At 46.5% G+C, this 19,136-nt stretch overlaps 1 protein-coding gene across 9 annotated transcripts in view; it reads left to right on the forward strand.

Moving 5' to 3' along the window:
* The window catches only part of plekha7b (pleckstrin homology domain containing, family A member 7b), a 294,855-nt gene that overhangs the window by 88,365 nt on the left and 187,354 nt on the right, over window positions 1-19,136 (forward strand). Inside the window, exon 1 of one of the 9 annotated variants that reach the window (XM_039738690.1) lies at window positions 11,152-11,388. The exons of the other annotated variants lie outside the window; for them this stretch is intronic. Coding sequence (XP_039594624.1) covers window positions 11,345-11,388 — 44 coding nt within the window. The 5' untranslated portion in view covers window positions 11,152-11,344. Of the gene's footprint in view, window positions 1-11,151; window positions 11,389-19,136 lie in introns of those variants that run through there. 9 annotated transcript variants of the gene reach the window in all.

Here is a 19,136-nt window from a genome sequence, read left to right on the forward strand (position 1 = left end):
GGAGTGAGCAGTGGAGGCCGAGGTAAAGTCAGCTGTAGAGCGTGTGGACGTCCGGTCCTGCAGCCACGGGTCAGGTGCGCCTTTACGTCTCGAATTTTAACAAGCGGGACCTGTCGGCTCCATGTGCTGTGAGGGTCTCTAGAGGCTGAACGGTTTTCTTTGTTTTTAGCGGGCTTGAAAACACCCACTCTGTACAATGTGTGCCCATCGTGATCCACAGGCGCAACACTGAGGGACAATGAATGTTTGGGCTGATGGCCGTGCTTTGTGAATTAATGCCTTTGGCTTTTTGCTGCCAAGTTCTTCTTGGCTTGGTGTGCACAGTGTGGGAAATCTAAACCTTCAGTCTTCTGAGCAGAGAAAAGAAGGGTAAGCGCAAACATGGCTGGTGGAGTGGGGGCTAGAGGGGTTCATTATGTCTTTGGGCCATTGCAAGCATGTCAGGTGGGCCGTGGTTGGCCCTGGACGAAACCCCTGACCCAACTAAACCCTGCTCAGACAATCTCTGCCCGTTCATAGCGGCAGCATAACAAGTGGGTCACGGCCAAACCTGGGTGACTTTCCTGACCCCCTGCTCTGATGATCGTGCCTGACTTGCCCCACTTCCCTTGCTGACACGATTGCTCTAAATTTATGTCTGGGGAATAGATAGATAGATAGATAGATCGATAGATACTTTATTAATCCCACGCTGTTTCTCTATTTTGGTGCGAGACATGGATGCTATTCAGTGACCTGAGAGACAAAGTCTGGACTCCTTCATGTGTGTCTCTTCAAAGGGTCCTTGGGGCCTGCCTGTTTGACTTTGTGTTGCTCGTGGAGTCCTGAATGAGGCACTTGATCTGCACTGTGGAGGAGCGTCAGTTATGGCACTACGGCCATGTGGCATGATTACCCGAGGGTGATCCCGCTCGCAGGATCCTTTTTGTTGTGGACCCGTGTGGCTGGACCAGGCCAAAGAGATGCCCACGTAACACCTGGTGGTCATTTCCAAGGGCTGGGACTGGACCGCGTGTTTGCCAGGAGGGTTGCTAACTGTGATTCTGAGCTATTCTGTTGTGTGTGGCAACATGCTGTACCAGTGCATGCTTTCTGTTATGACCTGGCTACACTACTAAAATCCAACACCTATTGATGGGATGTCCTAAAATCATAGTGGGGGAAACCACCATGGGGTGCAAACACACTGGCATGTGAAAAACTGGGTAATGACACCAACAAGTTGTTGGGAAACACTGGTATAGCGTACACAGTCGACTTGGACTGGACACACAAAGGGGGAGACGAGCAGAGTATGGTGGGGCTGATGGGAAGACGCTGTCATCCATTGGCATGCCACAAAGATTTGAAGGTTTGGAGGTTTACTTCAGCACCGCTTTGGCACTGGTACGGAGGTCAGAAAGCTGGTGTCGATAGCGAAGTCAAACTAGTAAGGACCTGATTGAGGAGTGTTTGACATATTTGACAAAATTTAAAAAGGAGGACGCTTCCTTTTTAGGAATCTGGAAGCAACAACCAAGTCGTGTAATTGAAGCAGACACCTTGCCAACTCTTGAAATGTTTCTGAATGAGATATTGGGACAACTTACAGTAGCTATGGACTAAGCAGAAGAACTTGCTGGACCGAATGGCCACTTCCTATTAGTCGGACTTCTTACGTCCACCCTGTGTTTAGGATTTCCTCCCACACCACTAAAGTCCTGTTAATTGGGTTGACTAGAAATTCCAAATTGGCTTTATGTGCAAGTGGGCCTTGCAATGACCTTGTGCCCTGTCCATTGTTTGTTCCTGCTTATATCTGAAGCTGCTGCAACTTTAAAAATGTTACTTGACGTGATCTCTGCATATCGCCAGCTTGGATGGTCGGCTGTGTTTTTACTTTCCTGGTATGAGCTGCTTAAGAATTCACATGACATTGACACAAATCAGCCCACTCGTACCAGCGGAGTCCGTGACACAGCTTTGCGACATTTGCATTTACTTCTTAGAACTTCCATGGAGTGCTGCATACCAGTAGGCAATCAAAATCCCCAGTTAGGTCCATTAAATCATATGTTGCTCCCATTATGTGTGCCAGTATCTGATCGGAAAGACTACAAGGCCATGCCATCCATTGACAGCCTGCCATCCACCTTTGTCACGGGCTGGTCCTGAGTTTCAGTGCTAATCACTCAGTTTGAATGATTTTGGTCCTCCACAGTTCTACCCAAATTAGTATCCAGATATCCTGAAAAATCGTGTCACCTGGCTGTGGAGGCAGGGCATCTCTCGCTTATTGCCACCCTCTTGTTCGCCGACACGTTGTTTCTTCAGAATGGCCGATTTACACTTCTGCGTCAAGACGATGATGTGGTCCACCCCACTTTTGGTGTGCCTGACTTGCACCTCTTCAGAAATGTGATTAAGCGTCGCATCAAGGTGAACCCTAAGGAGGTCTCTACGACTCTGATTGGCCATTTTAGTAACGACTTTTCCGTTTGTATTCTGGTGGAGAATCGGTGAATGTATGAAAAGGTGGAAATAAAAACGGGGGAAACAGAGGGAAATGTGTAGCTAGAGAGGAGCGGTGATCCTGGATTGCAGAAACTGCCTGCATTTTAATGGGTCGCTTTCCTCGTGTGCTATAGACGTGGCCCACTAATGTTCAGGCACGTGCCAGCAGCGTGGCGTGATGCAGAAGTATAAGCGGCTTTTGATGGCGCAGCCTCCTCAGATACTGTAGCTACGGCGTAGGCTCGACCTAGAAGCATAATTCAGCCTTAAGGAGGGCAAGGGCAGGATCTGTGGGTGTAGGAGGCCCTTCAGGTTGTAGTTTCTCTGTGACTCTGAGAGGTCCTCATTTTGTCTTGGCAAACGGCAGCCTCCTCTTCTGTCCTTGAAGACCAATGTATCGATGTCACTTCACCCCACCAAGTGTCAGGCTGCCAGCCATCGTTTCTGAAGATCAAGTATGCCGTTGAGAAGAAGCTGATGCCACACTGAGCTGAGGTGTGTTAGGACATGTGGTGGAGGAACAGGGCAAAGATGAGCTGCCAGTCCAGAGGGTGACCATCTTCTGTGAGCTCACTGCTCGGTCAGCCCAGAGGCCTCATTTGGCTTTGTGGGAGTGTAGGAGGACGGCGGCCTGTACCCCTTTATTTTCTGGCTTGTGCCATGCTGTGTCGAAATGTGCATTTGAGCCACAATGAGGCAGTGGTCTGTCTTGCCTGATGGTTCCGAAGTGCTCGCTCGGGTGGTCCTCTGTGTGCGGCATGGCGGGCTGCTGTTAATTAGTCACTCTCTTCCACTGTCTCCTCGCTGCGAGCAGTTTGTCACCTAATGAGACGCACGCTTGACAGTTTAGACATTTTAGTCATTTTTCCGCTCTTAATGGAGCGTTCCTTGTCTGGATGGGATGATTTGTCCCGATGCCACGTTTTGTTTTATATATTTAATTCTGGGTATGCTGGCTTTGAGCTCTCTACGCAATGTTGTGGCTCCATGGCAGACTTTATCGAGGGCTCTGCGTCCCTCTAAGGCCACAAAGCAGAGGTGCTGATGGGCTCAAGTGTGAATTTCTCTTTATTTACTTCGACCCCATTAACATGTTGGCTGCCACAGTTGAATAGAGGGGTCCTGGCACCAATGAAAAGTCAGGGTGTTGTTTTATGGTGCTAATTAAGTGCACTTTGTTGTTGAAGAAAATTCACAATCAAAATGAATAAGGAAGTCTATTTGAGTTACCGTGGAGTTGGTGCAGGGAACAGAAAATTGTTTGTGGACGTCCGCTGTGCCAAAAGTCGACTGGGTTCAGCAAGTCCAGTTGTTGTACAATTAATTGCAATTGAATGTTGCAGCTTCTGTGGTGAGACGCCAATCGATGGATGCGATTCTGCATATGTGAGAAATGAATGTTACCCAAAATATTCTAGTAAGGAAACATGAAAATGAAATGTTCTGTAATAAACTTGCTGAACTTTTTTCAGGTGCCCGCTGCCCTCTGTTTGTGTTTTACTCACAAGTTTGCTCCGATTTGACGCTACAGCCCTGAAATTGGTTTATGGCGTAACTCCTCTTTGTGTATTGAATGTCAATACGAGTTAACTTGTATTTAGCAGTTCATGTGTTAAATGGCAGCCGTGCTTGGAGTTATTTTTTTGAGTCTTAACATGAGCAGTGGAATTGATGTAGGTGTTCGTCCCTCAAGTGCCACATTTACAGCAGACTCTTAAGATGTGGGTGCCATCCAACCATCAATCCTTCCATCTTCTAAACATGTTGTCACAAAAATTTAAAAAGAGCCACAGAAAGGTTTGGGGCAGCCACCCGTATATTATTCCCTGGCTGCAAAATGTTTAAGGATTTATACTGATGTGTACAGATTGGAGTCCCGAACAGAACTGAGGGGATAGAGAAAAGGTGGTGGATTTAAAGGCCAGTATAGGAAGTGACTGAACTGGAAAGGTCTTCATCCATAGGCTCAGACCCGGAAGTGACGTCAAAGCGGCCAGAACCGGAATTGATGTCATCAGGGCCAGGTGGAATTTCCAGTGAGTGGTTTGCAGAAAAGTGAGAGTGTCATTACACTCCGCCACCTCCTGGTCTGGGTCGAAATTACACTCATTCAAGCCCTTTAGCTGCCTGCCATGTGCACATGTGAGACACGTGCTTATCCAGAACAGCATCACGGAGGAAGCTGGAACGTCTCCTAGTAAGCATATCGGGCACACTTGGCCGTAGCAATTCTTGGAAAAGGCAGCAGCCAATCTTGGGGTGCACACACACACACACACGCACAAATGTATATCGGGGCTAATTGGGCATTGCCAGTCAACCAAACCTGTGTGTCTTTGGTCTGTCAAGGCCGGTTTATACTTCACAATCAGCACACTTATGTGCAGGCATCATGGCGGCTGCCATGCATTCTTTGACGCGTCTTCTGAGCACATCATCAGAAGTAAACGCGACGTGTGCACGAATTGCAGTGCCAGCAATGTTATGGGTGAGCACCCGTGTGGTTCAAGCTTTGGTACGTGATGTCAGCATCGTTGTTTACTATCAACATGTGATGGTAAGCTACAATGAAGCTCCAACAGGATCAGTCTGCGTGCGTCTGTGCTTGATGAATGGTTTGATACGGTGAAGCAAATCATTAAACTTCAATGCTGACATGTAAATGTATTCGTGGGGCTTTTCTTCATCCATTTCTCACATCGGCAATACAAGCGTTGCATATTTTCCACACAGATAAGGAGTCAGACCTCCTTTGTGATGAGACGGTCGCCCTACCTTTGCTCCACAGTGCCACCCCTCGGATGCAAACTCACGATAAATAATTTAGAGCTTCTTGATTTATGTTGGCCTTGTTGTGCAGTCATTCTGGGCAGCTTTCTCTTGCACTTGTGCCCACCATAGCTGCACACTGTCACATCTTTGACTCTGCCTACTTATTATGGCGCTTTACTTTACGCTATGCCAGTGGCTCATCACTCACTGCTGGAGGTGGGTCCCCCAGAATTACTCAGCCAATCAGTAAGCCCCTTTTGGATCTTGAAGTGTGAAGTTGACAGTTTTATTTCAATGGCACCATAAGCAACATGAAATTGAATGTGTTTTTAAAATACATAATTCATACATTTAATGACATTTAGTTATGCCAACATCATTTATTATTGTCATATTGCACATTTTATTTATTTACGCAGTTTATGGTGAAATAGCATGGTAAATTGTAGCCGTTTTTTAATTTAGTTCCCCAATCTTTAGTGTTTATGATCTCCTTATCATCTTTCTATCTGTATAATAAAGTGTGTGTGTGGGGGTCCCACTGAGCAGTCTGATTGGTCAGTCCAGCTTTGGTTGCTCAGTCAAACACAACCAAAGCAGAAAGCAGCTGTGAAAGAGAGGCTGACACACACACACACACAAACACGAGGACACCGAGCTAAGGCATAGGAGGAACGACTTCAAAGATGGGAAGTGTTTGCAAGAATACAGGTGACGTTTACGCAGCCGGTAATGGTGGTCCGTCTACCACTGGAGATGGTCATTTCTGGGCCTCCAGTCTGCTTTTTGACGGAGTCTGAGAAGCAGAAAAACAAGTTTGTTCTTTCTTACCTGAACAATGTCGGAGGTTTTGAGGTAAGGTAGTTAGTTCTCTTTGGAGGGGCTCTTTAGAAAGCAGATGGAGCGATGGTGGTTCTGCCTTCTAATTGCAGCATCTGCTAATGGTGACCTACTTGGTACAAGAGTGTAAATTCTACACACTCTGTGCATGTCAATAAAGACCCATTAGTGTTCAGAATAGTCCTTCATAGTGCTGCTCATTTTGGGCCTTCAATCCCTTGATGTGCACCAAGCAGCCAGAGCGGTGTCACATTGAGGGGCAGCAGAGGTGACACAAAGTCAGGCCGTCTTTAGAGGACCTTGCATGGGCTTCCTCACTAATGCAGAGTGCATGGCGTCCTCCACTTTGTGAGATCAGCACAACTCCCACCAGGACACTAAGGTCCTCTGCAGAAGCACGCTGGGGAATCGAGTCCCTGACTCTGCGCCCTCTTCACACTGAGGTCCTACTCTTTGTCATTCAAGCACTGGCCAGTTTTTAATTGTTGGTAATCGGGAGTTCAGCTACAGTAAACCAAAAGGCTGCAGTGCCCTCTAGGGGCAGACCACACTCTGTGCCTTATGTTGCTCCTTCTTTGGCTGGTAGTCCTGGTGGAGCTCCATTTAGTAAGTTTGTAGGCATGCGGCGCCAGAAGTGACTGAGGAGACGTGTCTGGTGACGCACCTTAAAAATCTGTAGTGAACAGCGGTGAAATCTGGCAATGCTAAGGCTACACTCGGACGGCTTCTGCTTGAAACACCCAGCCCAAATTTCTTCAGTCCGTGCACTAAACTAAACCGTCAGGGTTCAGGGAGAGAGTAAAAGAAAAGTGAATAAAGGCCTTGACGCTGAAAGGAACTGAAAAGCGACAACTGCTGCTGTTCATTTAGGAGTTCAATAGCATGAGGTAAGTGAAACTTCAGAATTATTTTGTATGTTGTAGTAACAGCAGACAGACAGACGCACGTAGACCACCACAGCTCCCCATGATTTTACCTCTTTATATAGAATACGCTACCATGGCTGTCTGTTTGTCTGTCCTGGATTTTAAATCACCGGTAGCTCGCAAACTGGTTTGACCGATTTGACCTGAAATTTGGTACACAAATAAAATATTAAGTGACATCTACTATCTGCTTTCGGGGTGGTGATTGACCTCCAAGGTTATTCCTCTTTTTATTTTATGTTATCGTAGAATCAACTCTCGAGGGTGGCTGTGCGGCTCATATGTACGGGCACCGTTCTCATTCCCTACCACCTTCGCCATCACTTCCCCTTCATATCTTAAGTCATTCTTGAGGCAGACTGAAGACTTAAGTGCCAGCTTAAGTGAAAAAATAAAAAAAAACATTAAGTGATTGCAACACAAACACGGACTCAATCAGTTTTAACGCGAAAAGACGCTGACGAAAGAGACGAAGCAGACCGCTAGGGAGGAGAAGAGAAGAGCTGCTCAGGAAGGATGAAGCGCATCAACCTCTGAGCAAAAGAAGGGCAAACATACAGAAAAAGAAAGAGGATGAAAACTAGGAACGCTCAAGTCAAGTGTATAGCATGCAGTGCGCCATTACTGATTTCACTGGAAAACACAACAGCAAGTGGAGTTCAGTTAGGCCTTGTGGTCTGTGGATGTGCTTTATAACGTGTAAAAAGCCTGCGGCCGTTCTGTTGTGGCACGTTTGCATTTGTGTTTAGACGGTCATGTTAGTCATTTGGACGTGCGGTCAGAAGGCGGAAGTGGTGCAGCCTTCCTCCGAGTCTCCTTGTGGATTTGGGTGTTTTGAGTACTGAAATCTGCACCTCCATGCGGCTCTGTGTTCTCGGTACTCGCCGGTGCTTTTGACGGAGTGTGGCACGCCGTTTACTTCAAGTGCGTAGTTTTCTGTTGATATTTTCACAAATACAGCTGTAGGGTCTTTTAAGCCGACATCGACACCTACCGGTGAACATCAGGGAGCACACGCAGCCCCTGTGGCAACACGGCATTCACGTTTACCGCTCGCCTGTTGAATGCCAAGGCATAATCTGATGCCGCTGCAAGGTGTTTCACTTGTTTATTTTTGAGGCGTCTAATGAGTTCTCTGCACACGTTTATATGTCTAATGGGGATTTTTTTAGGAGACTTTCCGACAATGGACAGGACATTGTTAACAGAAGCTTGCTGGACCAGATTAATGAGAACATCTCTGATCTTTGCAGTTCATAATCTCCGTGTGCTGCCTTCACGTTGGATTGGTTTAGAAAAGTGACGCTTTGTGAGCCGTCTGTCAGTTCCCACCCACTTTTAAGCATGTGTCCCTAATGGTGGTCTCCAGATGTGCATATTATTATACAAGACTAGTCAAATGTGACCAAAAAAAAAATGAAGAAACTTGAAATGCAGTTCAGAAAGGCCAATTTTGAACTAACAGGATATATTTCCATCCATCCATCCATCCATCCATCATCCAACCCGCTATATCTTAACTACAGGGTCACGGGGGGTACTGCGGGAGCCAATCCCAGGAAACAAACCCCGGGCGGGACACCAGCCCACCGCAAGAGGATACATTTTATATAACAGATTACAACAATTCAGCCACCAAGCAGCTGGAACCAATTCAGTGACCCAAGTCCATACCATCAGCCCCAAAGGAGTAGCAGATCTCTGAAGGACAGTCGCAAAAGGCTGCAGTAGCAAAACAAAGTGACATGAAGAATACCTCAGTGGTCGGGAGGGGAAGTCAGACTTGGTGACTGCAGTTGCTGCTCTCATTGCCTGAGGATGTCGCGTTACACAACCTGCATTGCAGGGCCCGACCAGAGCACACAATTCTGCGACGACTTTCCAGCACCGTCAGCTCGGCCCTTTTTCTGACAGCCCGTAACCTGCTGCCTCACAGAGCGGGTGTGGCACGAATGCTTTCCAGGTAAGGAGAGTTCAGTCGCAATCTCTGCCCATTCTATTGTGGTACATAAAACACGAGACCTCAGGAAGACGAGCCTCTTGTGTCTGTGGTGTCTGTGAGGTCCAAAGCCCAAACATTCCTTAATAGTTTCATTATATTTATTGTACTTCCAGCCGAACACTCATTGGCCTCAAATACTACAAAAGAGTTGCCCCCCAAGACTCCAAACAAAATCAAACTTGCCAAGTGAGTCGTGGACTGGATGGATCGAGTCGCTGGGCAGGTCACACTACACGACTGCCAGCCACAGATTTGTACCTCGACGGTCTCCGACTCGCTGAATGACGCCCGTGACTGACAACCGCTGGTAAACTTGTGTAGTGTGATGGGGCCTTGAAAGGAAAAGGTGAATTAACTGGAAAACGACAAGAGAGTTAAGAGAGTTGTCACAGTGACAACTTGTAAAATTAGGGTGATATTTTAATTAAATGCAAGCTCGCAACAAAAAATGTATTTTCTCATAGCTGGCATGGGGAACAGAAAATTCTCCCAATTTGTAGTTGGCAGTCAATGTGTAAAAACTATAAATTTAAAAAATACGACAGTTTCTGCTTTTCCTATGAATGTAATTATCACGTTATTGCCCTTTTCTGAATGCGGAATAAGAGAAAAGAACAAAAAGTCCGTCTAATTAATAAATTCAAGCAGAGGAAACTTGACTGGTTGGGAAACTAGTCGTAACATACACATGCAGCCACAGGGGGGTGCCAGTGGCGAGTTTGGGAACCGCTGCAATGTGACGCCTCCTGCTACTGCTAGTCCTGGCAATTCTGTGACGCGTCATTGAAATTAGGGGGAGCAGAAGACAGATGGACGGACAAAACAAAGCGGTAGAAACGAGGACGCAAGTGTCTCTCTGACTGAAAGAGAAACCTGGAAAGGTGCAGCTGAACAAGAGGCGAGTCAGACGTCGTGTTTGAAGACACTATAGGATGGCAAACACTTGAGTGGTGGTCCTTGTGCCCTCTGTCTGTCTTCCCATCTTTGTGCCAGTCTCAATCATAACTGCTTGGATGTCAGCCTGGTGATGTCTGCAGACGCTGCCTAACCTGGCTGAGGCACCCAGGAGCAGGTGTGTGTGAGAAACGTACAGGCGAACAGGTAAAGCGAGAGCTGAGCGGCAAAGAGCTCGCAATGCTTGCGCAAGTTTGGCTCCCTGTGAGATGACTTGGGCAGTCATTTGATTTGTGTGTGTGTGTGTGTGTGTGACTCGAACAGCAAGTGCTCAGGGACTGAGGACCTGGGAGCGACACGTGCTGTACTTGCCTCTCCTGTCACTGAGGTGTAGTGGCCTTGGTGTCAAATTTCTGTTCACCTCCCATTCAGTGGTTCAGAGTTCACAACATCACAAGGCGCTTTATAAACTAAACACGGTCATGCAGTAGTGGACTTGGAGGCAAGTTGCATCTGAAGGTGGATCTTGTGCTCTCTCTCCCCAAGTCCTCCCATTTTGGTGAATGCTTGATGGGCTCAGCCAGGTTTTGAAAGGTGGACCCAGAGATGGAGGTCTGTGCCAGGTCTTGTTTTGTGTATTGCGCTCATACAGTAGATGATGGATCTGCTTATTGTGGTCTTCCTCTCCCTGCAGAAGGGGTAGCCCTCCTCTTCCTCGATGCCATTCTTGTTAGTGGACCCCCCGATAACATACCTTGGTATGTCTTGTTCTGTGTGATGACAAGTGGAGGGCACCTCAGTGGTCTCCCAGAACTTCTCGGGACTTGTGAGCTGTGACAAATCGCACACAGAAATCCTCCCAGAATTCAAGGCTGTCGATTTGTGTACCTGGCCTGACGCTTACAGGTGGTCTAGTGTGACGTGCTTTGGCTAGCAGTACATGAGGTTAAGTGATGGACTCCTCTGCTCCATCGGTTTGCCCATCCATCAGTGCTGTCCTGTCCAGTCTGCAGATCATTGCAGAGAGAGCTGGAGCTCCGACGATGCCGTGCAGCCCCTGGTCATGAATCCTGTGTGTGGCTGGCGAGCCGCCAACGCCAGTCTGCTGTTACGAGGCGAGCGGTCGAGCAAGAGAGAGAGAGAGAGAGAGAGAGAGCGAGCGAGCGAGCGAGAGAGGAATGAGGCATCTCCGGCTCGCAGAGGAGCAGATACTCGAATCCAGTCGTGATGTCATGAGAGCGAGCGCCGTCCTTCCTAAACTGCCTTTGAATGAAGCGGGAGCTGCCGTGGGTCGTAGCTGGCGTGCCACTGCTGCCGCCTCCACGCGACTCGCCTGGTGGGAAGCTGACTAAATGAGGATTTGCCTCCACTACCGCAGAATCCTGCAGCTCCTGGGGAGGAAGACGAGGCTGCGGACATGTGGAGGCCATCGGGACACCCGTTTTATCAGGTGCCGTACAGGTGAGTTCAGGTGCTGCAGTCCTTACCGCTGCGTCTCCTCCTCCTCTTCTCTTGCCTTTTGTTTTTTGTGCAGCCGGACATTTAGTCTCATTTCCTTGTTTCCATAGTAAGCAAAAAAGAGCCAACGGGGAAAAGTCCGTCTCTTGTCTCATCTCATCTCATCGTGTCTTTCTTTGGCTGTGGAGGGGGGCTATCAGTCTGTGTCTGGGATTCTGCCATCCCCTGAACTGCCTTGCTTGACACTCCTGTATGAGGTCTGCTGAGGGCGCCAGTGCTGCAGACGTGCCTGTTGTGGGGCTGAGAGAGAGAGAGACGGAGTGAGTGTGTGTGTGTGTGTGTGCGTTCACTTCACGTGCTGTCTGCAGGCCCAGTCTGCAGGCCCAGAGCTTCATCGGACTTTGCACTAAAAACGCTGGCACACACCAGCCCACCACCACCACTCCCCCCTCGTCCAGGTCTGGAGTTTCAGGCACACCTTACCGCTGGAATGCGGCTCCCTTTGTTTGCTGTAACCTGTCCTTCCTAAAGAGTGCAGTGTGACGGCGGGCCGGGCGAGTGAGAGCCATGTGTTTATGGAATTAGTCACCCTGCTACTCTGACGTTGTGTTGACATTTCTCTCTGCGTCGGCGTGTTGTCAACTTTATTTTTTTTTTGGGACCTGCAGATCAGTTGTGTGTTGACCCCTCTTGTCTCCATTCCTCTATGCCGCCCCAGTACATTCTGACCACTTCCCATGGAGTGTGAATGGTAATCTAGGGGTTTGAGGTGAACATTTGATCTGGTCAGCCGGTGGAGAGCCTCATGGGTCTGTAACATCTCCTTTCAGCCACTATGCCATCCTTCAGATGAGCCCTAAAGCTCATGAAAGATCCCCGGACATCTTTTATAAAGAGTTGGGCCCCTAATCCTCCTCACTCTCTCTGACCTCTTCACCACCCACCAGCTAATGTGTGCTGCATAACAGTAGAGGCCCTGCAAGCCGTGAAACAATGTGCCGCAGGGAGAGGCGGCCGCTGGGCACCATATAGGCGGTGGGACACTTGTCACTCATCTGGATGGTACAATTAGGAGTAGAAGTTCAAATGCCAACCGCTAAAAATGAAGGAGAACCAAACACTTAGTTTATCTAAATTCCCTGCACCCTCAGCCTTCCATGCCAACCCTTTCTATGCCCATGAACTGTGGCGCGATCTTTAGGCGCAATTAAAGTCCACTCCAGGAAGCTCCAGCCCTTGGTGATTTGGAGTCGGGCTGAGGCCAAATCTCCAGGCTATGTGGTGATGGCTGCATGGGGACTCTCTTGTTCCTTCTAAGCGTGTCACTTGTGTCACCATCTTTGTCCCCGGCATCTTAGGCAGTGAGGCAGACTATGAGAACAGGATGGAGGCTGTGAAATGTGGAGAACCCGATGTGAAAGTAAAGCCAGTACTCGAATTCCTTCTCTGTGACTGCACATGCAGGAGGGATGATGAGCCGATCGAACAAATGACCAGCCGTTACAGCCCCCCACTCCATTTCAGTGCTTCGTATGATTGGGCCTCAGGGCCTGGGACTGCACAGGGAGCGTCTCCATGGTTGAAGCGGCTCTCCCATCCTTCCCTCTCGTTGTTCCTTCATTCCGCTGTTTGGCTGTCTTTCCAGCCGATCGTTCCCTCGGCGTGTAGGCGTTCAGCGACAGCATGCAGCTCTGGCGCGGAGCGTCACTGTGAATTGTGGGGGAGTGCGTGTGTGTGTGTGTGCCCATGCTGGCAGGGTGTCCTCTCAGTGGAGGGTGCAAGGCAGAGATCCGGAAGAATGAGAACTGTCAACACTTTCCGCGCTGTCTTGACTGCGTATGGTCCGTCACAAAGCGGTCTTGAGCGAGCCCCTCCGCACCCCCACTTCTGAGCTCTTCCGTGGTGTGCAGCAGCTTTCTGATCTGTGGTGACCTCCGTGCTCGGCTCACTCTGAAGCCGTGTGACCCTTGTTGCAGCTTCCGCTTCCCGATTGGCTGACAGTCCTCATTTTCTTAATTGGATGCCAGGACCCTCAACAGCCCCCTTCTTTTGTTTCCTATTTTTCACTTGACTCTGCTTTTACTGGAATTGAGTTTAACACTTCAGTAGTACAGGTTATCAGATCTGAAGCTGAGAAGAGGGTCCTCTGGGCATACAGAGGAGAGTACAAGTTGGCACTTTCTCAGATGGCCTCAAGTTCTACTTGTCGTCCTGCTTTCCTCCTTCTGAGCCAGTGTGGATGTGCTGCCTCCTGGTGGTCTTTGGCTGCTGTCATAAATTGACAGTTTGACACTTTGTATGCAATGTTGCCTTAGATCAGCTGTTCTCAACCTGGGGGTCGAATGACGATTTGCCAGGGGTCGCCTAAGACCATTGGAAATATGGCTTTTGTCTATTCTAATGTGCAAAACTTGTTGTTGTACAGTTTTTTCCATTGGTAGTTATTAGTTTTTTTACTATAATTGTCATTCGAGGATAGATGTTGCAGAAAATTGAATCAGAATAATTTCAAACATTTTAATTGTCGTAACTTTATTATTTTTAACTGTTTACATTACTGTACGTCAAACGGCGTGACATTATGTAACGTCGGGCCATTGCGGGGATTTACGCACTTCCTCCGTTTCCAACAACATATCTTTGTGAAACCGGGTTTCCAGCTTGTTGGTTGTCAGGTCTAAATAGAGAAGGAGACTTGTTGTAGACGATGATCTTCGTTGTACTCTTGCAAAGACTGCCCCGAGAATTTCTGATCTGGTGAGAAAGAAGCAGCCTCAACCTTCGCACGGACGTTGGCTTTGTACGCGTACTGTCGTAAAACAATTTTGTAGCAATGTAGTTGACTGTCGTTATATTAAGACTGTTACCCAAGTCTACAACATGAATACGGTGAATACAGCTCAATACACAATGAAGAACAACAAACAAACATAAGTCATAAAGACAATTTCATTTATTTGTAATTAGAAATGAATTTTTCACAATATATAATTACATATTGTTTTTGTTCTTAATCACTACTCTTTATGTTCAGTTTGTAACAATGAAAATACATCCTGCATATCAGATATTTACATTATGATTCATAACCGTAGCAAAATTACAGTTATGAAGTAGCAACGATGATAATTTTATGGTTGGGGTCGCCGCAGCATGAGAAATTGTATTAAAGGGTCGCTGCACTAGAAATGTTGAGAACTGCTGCCTTAGATGGACCAGCTAGAAGTTGCCATCTTCTGCTTAGCCAGAGACTGGACACTGAAAACGGAGTTGTGCATGCTCATGGCAGGCCGAGGACTGTCACGATGTCACTTGACCAGGGCTCAGACTGCATGACCTTTGGCCCCAAGCCAAGCCAGCTGTGTGCGGCTTCTGTTGGAGCGTAAAATGCACCGGAGATTCTCGCCTTGAATGAAGGCTCTAGGAGTCGAAGGATAGGCAATTGGGTTTTTGCAATAAACAATAACGTGGACTCGACCCAATTAGGCCAAACTGAGCCGAGCCCTGAACAAACCAAAAGTTAGAGTTTATATAATCCTTTCTTATCACTACGACTTCTTCTGACTGCCCACTCCAGCTGGCCTCTTCCAGACCCCTTCTGTACCCCACCAATATTCCTCATACCTTGTCCCTCATAATTCCTTCCTTCCGTCGTTTCCTAACCGGCCCTCAACTGGCAGGAGCTCCCCCTTCTCTGACCTCGGGTGGTCTCCATTCATCATTCTCCCCCTTCTCTGACCTTTTGGTTTATTAAATATTGGTGGTTTCTCTCTGAGCTCAATTCAAAAAGACTTGTGGCATGTGCCTTTATTGAACTATTTGCTTAGCATACCTGATACCCGTGTGTAAAAGTTTAATGCTTTTAAAAGTTCATACTAAGATTATATTTACTTGTGTTAATACCTAAATTATTTTCCAGGCTGATTCTCAACCTGTTGTACCCTTTAATAGATAGACGTTGCAAGAACTGATATTTTGGTACTATTTTGATACCAGAGTTTCAAAAATGGAGTGGCACCCAATTTGTGTTTTTTTTTTTTTTTCCCCCCAGTGTTGGTAGTATCAGAGTACTTGGTGTAAGTCAGTACTGCACTAGTGTGACGGCAGGTAGATGAATTACTTCTGAAGCCTCTAAAATACAAGAAACGACACATATAAATGGCTGACACCGCATCAACACATGGTGCAAAGAAAATCCAAGACGTGTAATCGAAACACACAGTTAGCAGGACAATCAAAACTGCGTACTTCATTGTTAAATTGCCTAGAAATGCTTTGTTTTCATGCAAGTGGAGGAATCACACTTATTGTTAACAACAAAAAAAAAACCCAAAGCAAAGCACACACAGGATCGCATTATTGCCACTTTGACCCCATTGTGGAATCGGTGCTTTGAGAGCAAAATTAATTATGATTGATCAAATGAAGTTTAATGGATTAACTTGCATTGCCACGCATTTATAAGTGGAGGTGAAAGATAACGAGATTAATCGCTTTTAACACTGTCCCGATGAAACGAATGGAGGCTTCACGTTCATTCTCTGTTTGTAATGAACACTTGAAGAGATGTCCATCAGTCCAAGCAGCCATCCATTTTCTAACCAGTGTATACGGTTGAGGGTCGTGAGGGGGGGGGACTCTGCAGGCATCCACAATTACGTGTGTCGGGCCGTGGGAGGACTGGCAGTGCCAACAGCTGTTGTGGCAAGCATCAAACAAAGTGGCTGTCTGGCTTGTTCACTCCAGCGATGATGCGAGTTGCTCAAATGTTATTACCAGAATAAGATTTATTTAGTGTCTGTGTTTGGAAAGATAAGGCACATCTTCCGATTTAATATGATGTGTGCTGTGTTAACAGAGATGTGTTTCAGTTAATAAGACAAGCAAAACGGCGGACTTCATTGCTAAATTTTTATCTGCGAAGATTGAATTTGTCATTTGTTTGGCTTTTGAAGGCAATCTACCATTCATTAGTGTAACCCGTAAATGAAATCAAACCCCTCGTATATCTGAATGGCACGCTGAAGAACGCAATGCCGTCTCACAGTTATAAATTTACTGAGTGCAGGTGATGACGGCACAAGTCAATATCTTGCCATGAGAAATAACAAAGGGTGATCTCTCACTGCAAAACAGAGGAGTTCCGAAATAAAGGAGCAACATAAAACTGACAAGTTTGTTTTCACACAGGAAGCTTTTAGGGAGGAAAAAAGGAGGAGGGAGAGATTTGGAAAATGAAAGCACCGGGAGTTTGTGACATTTGACGGTGAAATCATTTGATTCATCTGCTGCTCTTCAGTAATGTCTTTGTAACCAGCTAATGATGCAAATATGAAATCTTACAGACATGACAGGGGATCGCGGACAGCAGACTTTAAAAGCATATTTTTTTTTTTAACAAAAACTACTTTGAAGATTTTGTTTCAATGGTGATATTATTATTATTATTATTATTATTCCATCTCGCCTGAAGAAGGGGCCCGAGCCTCCTGCCAAGCTTGCATATTGTAATCTTTTTAGTTAGCCAATAAAAAGGGTCATTTGGCTTGAATTCTCATTGTTTCCTTAATGGCTAACACGGTACAACACCCTACTACTACAATGGAAATATCTGGAATTCTCTTAATAATTAAAAATTCTTTGCATTTATATAGCGCTTTTCTCACTACTCAAAGCGCTCAGCAATTGTCGGTTAAGGGCTCAACAGAGCAGAGTCCCTACTGGCATTTACGGGATTTGAATCGGCGACCTTCCGATTGCCAGTGCAGATCCCTAGCCTCAGAGCCACCACTCCACCTCTTGGAATTCACTACTTTAACAGTACAGATACAATAATGTGTGAATGTTTGTCTTGTTTGGATTTTTATCAGTAGTTGTCAATTACTGGACAGAAAATGTCAGAATAAATTTAGAGTGTGCACATGCAAAGATAAATCAGGAAGGCCATGATATGCCATCTCTATATATAATCTTCATTTGGATCTTGACCTTTGTTTGTCCGCGAATGTATTAAAAGAAGCACTAGATGGCAGTAGAGAGACAGCTAAAACACAGGCACTGCATTAAGAATCTCCTCCAGGCTTATACTACTGAAGACTGCAGTACGCCAGTCACACCTCAAAACACAGACATTCAAACTAAACAAATTGTTGTGCTTTAAATTAACTAAAGAATCTTCATTTAGATCTTGATCTTTGTTTGTCTGTGAATTCCACACATCTGTAGACCACCTTCCAGTTTAGTACGTTGTTGTTACTCACGAAGGGGGTGGTGGACAGTGTTACGCTGGTTAGAGAATGAGATTGGTGAAGATAAAAGGTACGTGCCTACGTAACATATGAATGAAAGAAAGACAGTCGGTACAATGAATGACAACGTAACAGCACGTTCTGGAAATTATTATTGTTACGTTGTAGCCGGCGAGTGCTGCGCGTCTCACAGTTGTACCGTGGCTTGCTCACATGTCAGTGAAGTGATCCCTATTTATGCTTTAAAGAGCCTGGATACCTATGTGTCCCCCTTTTATAACCATTGCTCCGTGTATATAGCCTTACTCTTTGGATTGCCACAAATCAACCTGCGAGATTGGAGAAAGGTTGAGAAGACATCGTGAGAGGAAACGATCGCGTCGTGAAAACGAGACAGACTGTGAACGGACAGAAGCAGAAATGCTCCCACACCACCACATAATTACTATTCGAATAGTGATTCCTATCGAATCAATATCCAAGGGTTTTCTTTTGTAATTTTGTTTCCCTTATAAAAAATCATAATGCTGTGCGACGAAGGGCCCAGTTCACGACTGGCAGCCGCGTTTAAACAGGGAGCCCTTCACAGACAACTTTAACACGCGCAATGTACGCGCACATGGCTAGTTCTTTATAAAAACCCTGTTCTGAAATTCCTTAACCCCTCAAGATTACAAACCCTCTTTTGTTGTTACATTGTGGGGACCCTCATCTCTGCCACACATTAACATTCAACCCTGTGTGGTATTTTTGATATTTATGAATGCCAATACTTGTTGGGTGACTACTTGATGGGTATTCTGTACCAGTATATTAAAGCGGTTGTTGCTCTTAGTATTTAAATATTTTATATTGTACTAGCTATGCCCCGCAGCTCTGCCCACATAGTAGTGAAACGGGACAAACTTTAATAATTAGTTTAAAAAAAAATGTAACTCTGGTCAAGCAGAAGGTAGGCACACTTGAACGTCAGCACTGTATCTGACCTCTGACGGGAGAGCGTCAAGCACGTGGCTGTGATATCTCTGGCAGTCGGCAGCTACCCTCTAAAACACACAGAGCTCTGATCTCACCATCGAAAACGTCAAACGTTACTCCTTAACAATCTGTAGGTGATGTCTGCTGAACAAACCGGTATCGCTAGCTAAGCGGAGGCGAGGTGCACTCAAACACATGGCGAGAGGTAGAGCGACTCGAACGGAGGCTGTCAAGTGAGGAGGGCCCTGCAGCCTTATCTCTCTCGGTTGGAACAAATTGGTACTGCAGTCAAACTGTAATTCTTAGCGAGATGAGAGAAATCGCAAAATCAACCTGAATGTTCAAGCAAATTCTAGAAAACAAACCCAATATAAATCATGTGCTAAGTAGTTCTGTCACTCGCTAGCTAAGCGGAGGTAAGGTATACCCTGAGGCTGGCTTGTGAGTGAGGAGTCGCCACCCCGCCTCCCCTAAGCCCGCTGCGTTTCTCTCGGATTCGTGCAAATAAATCGGTACCGCAAGCGA

The sequence above is a fragment of the Polypterus senegalus genome, chromosome 1 (assembly GCF_016835505.1).
Source record: "Polypterus senegalus isolate Bchr_013 chromosome 1, ASM1683550v1, whole genome shotgun sequence".
Taxonomy (NCBI): Eukaryota; Metazoa; Chordata; class Cladistia; order Polypteriformes; family Polypteridae; genus Polypterus; species Polypterus senegalus.